At 36.9% G+C, this 1,531-nt stretch overlaps 1 protein-coding gene across 1 annotated transcript in view; it reads left to right on the top strand.

The window, feature by feature from the left end:
• The window catches only part of nbas (NBAS subunit of NRZ tethering complex), a 232,923-nt gene that overhangs the window by 90,562 nt on the left and 140,830 nt on the right, over positions 1-1,531 (top strand). Inside the window, exon 27 of the mRNA XM_008286182.1 lies at positions 510-719. Within this exon, the coding sequence (XP_008284404.1) occupies positions 510-719 (210 nt within the window). The remainder of the gene's footprint in view (positions 1-509; positions 720-1,531) is intronic.

Here is a 1,531-nt window from a genome sequence, read left to right as displayed (position 1 = left end):
CATTCTGAGTAAATTTTAATGAATTTAAGTCATTTTGGATTTTTTTCCAACTCATTTTTGATCAACTTTAAGTCATTTTGGATATTTTTTTTGACAATTATTGAGTCGTTTTGCACAAATATCCAGTAATTTCTCACAGTTATAAGCCACTTGGTCATGCTTTTGTCATTTTTGGACAGTTTTTGAGACCTTTTGGTAAGTTTTGAGTCTGTTTGGACAAATGTTTGTCATTTTGGACAACATACGTGTCATTCTAGTTTGTTTTTGAGACCTTTTGGGTAAGTGTTGAGTCAGTTGTGAAGGTTTTTGTCTGTGTTTGGAGAGGTCAGTTAGCAGGACTCATAAAAACACACAGAACACATTGAAGTATGTTGTTTTTTTCAAGAGTAGGCCTTAAAGAAACAGGAAACTGACTTTTCCTACAATCTATAAATCTAATCTCACCCAGAACTGATGCCTGCAAGAACAGAGTTTAGATCTTTGGACATTAAAACGTGAACGTATGGCAGTAAACCCCAGAAGTACCGTAATGAGCCTGTAAACATGCAGCTTGTTTCTCTTCAGGTGAGTCAGGACGTCCCCGTCAGCTTGTCTTTCCGAGGTAAAGGCTACGCCCTGAAGGTTTCCTACGACAGCAGCGTGGATCTGGTTCTGGCTGCTGCCAGAGAGTACTTCAACTCGTCCACGGCGCTCACGGACCCCTGCATGGACCTGGCCAGGTGAGCAGCGCCTCATTCACCTCTCTACCGGCTTTAGTTCAGGTGTCCTGACTTGACTTCTAGTTTAGAGTAAAATACAAACTCTCATATAGAGGAGTTTAGTCTGAAGTGCCAACCTGTTTATTCCTGTGTGTTCCTGTCATTGATCAACTTTGTTTTTGGTTTTGAGCCATTTTAGACATTTGTTGAGTTATTTTAAACATACTTGTTTGCATTTTGGGCATTTTCAGAGTAAATTTGCGTGAATCTTAAGTCGTTTTGGACACATTTTGAGTCATTTAGAGTCTTTTTGGACCAATTTTCACTCAGTTTTGACAGTTTTAAGACATTTTACTCTATGTTTTTGCCATTTAGGTCAGTTTTAGAATCATTCTGGATGAGTATTTATCATTTCGGACCATTTTTGTGTGATTCTACATCGTTTCTGAGTTGTTTGGGACTTTGTTTTGTCACTGAGAACAAATGCTGACTCATATTGTTCAGGTTTTGTGTCATTTTTAACATCAGCTAAGTTATTTTGGGCATACTTGCCATTTTGGGCATTTTTTGAGTAAATTTAATGGATTTTAAATCATTTTACAAAACTCTTGAGTCTTTTTGGACAAGTTTTGAGCCTTTATATCGAGGTTTTTGTCCTTTTGGACTATTTTTGTGTGATTTTGGGTGTGTTTTGTGTTGTTTTGGATTTTGTTTTTTTCATTGCGAACAGCTGTGAAGTCGTTTTGTTTTTGGGTTTGGAGCCACTTTTAGACATTTTAATGTCATTTTGACAAATAACGAATGTTTTGTATAATTTTCAGGTCATTTTTGAC

The sequence above is a fragment of the Stegastes partitus genome, unplaced genomic scaffold (assembly GCF_000690725.1).
Source record: "Stegastes partitus isolate 25-593 unplaced genomic scaffold, Stegastes_partitus-1.0.2 Scaffold439, whole genome shotgun sequence".
Classification (NCBI taxonomy): domain Eukaryota; kingdom Metazoa; phylum Chordata; class Actinopteri; family Pomacentridae; genus Stegastes; species Stegastes partitus.
This window is presented reverse-complemented; position numbering and strand designations above follow the sequence as displayed.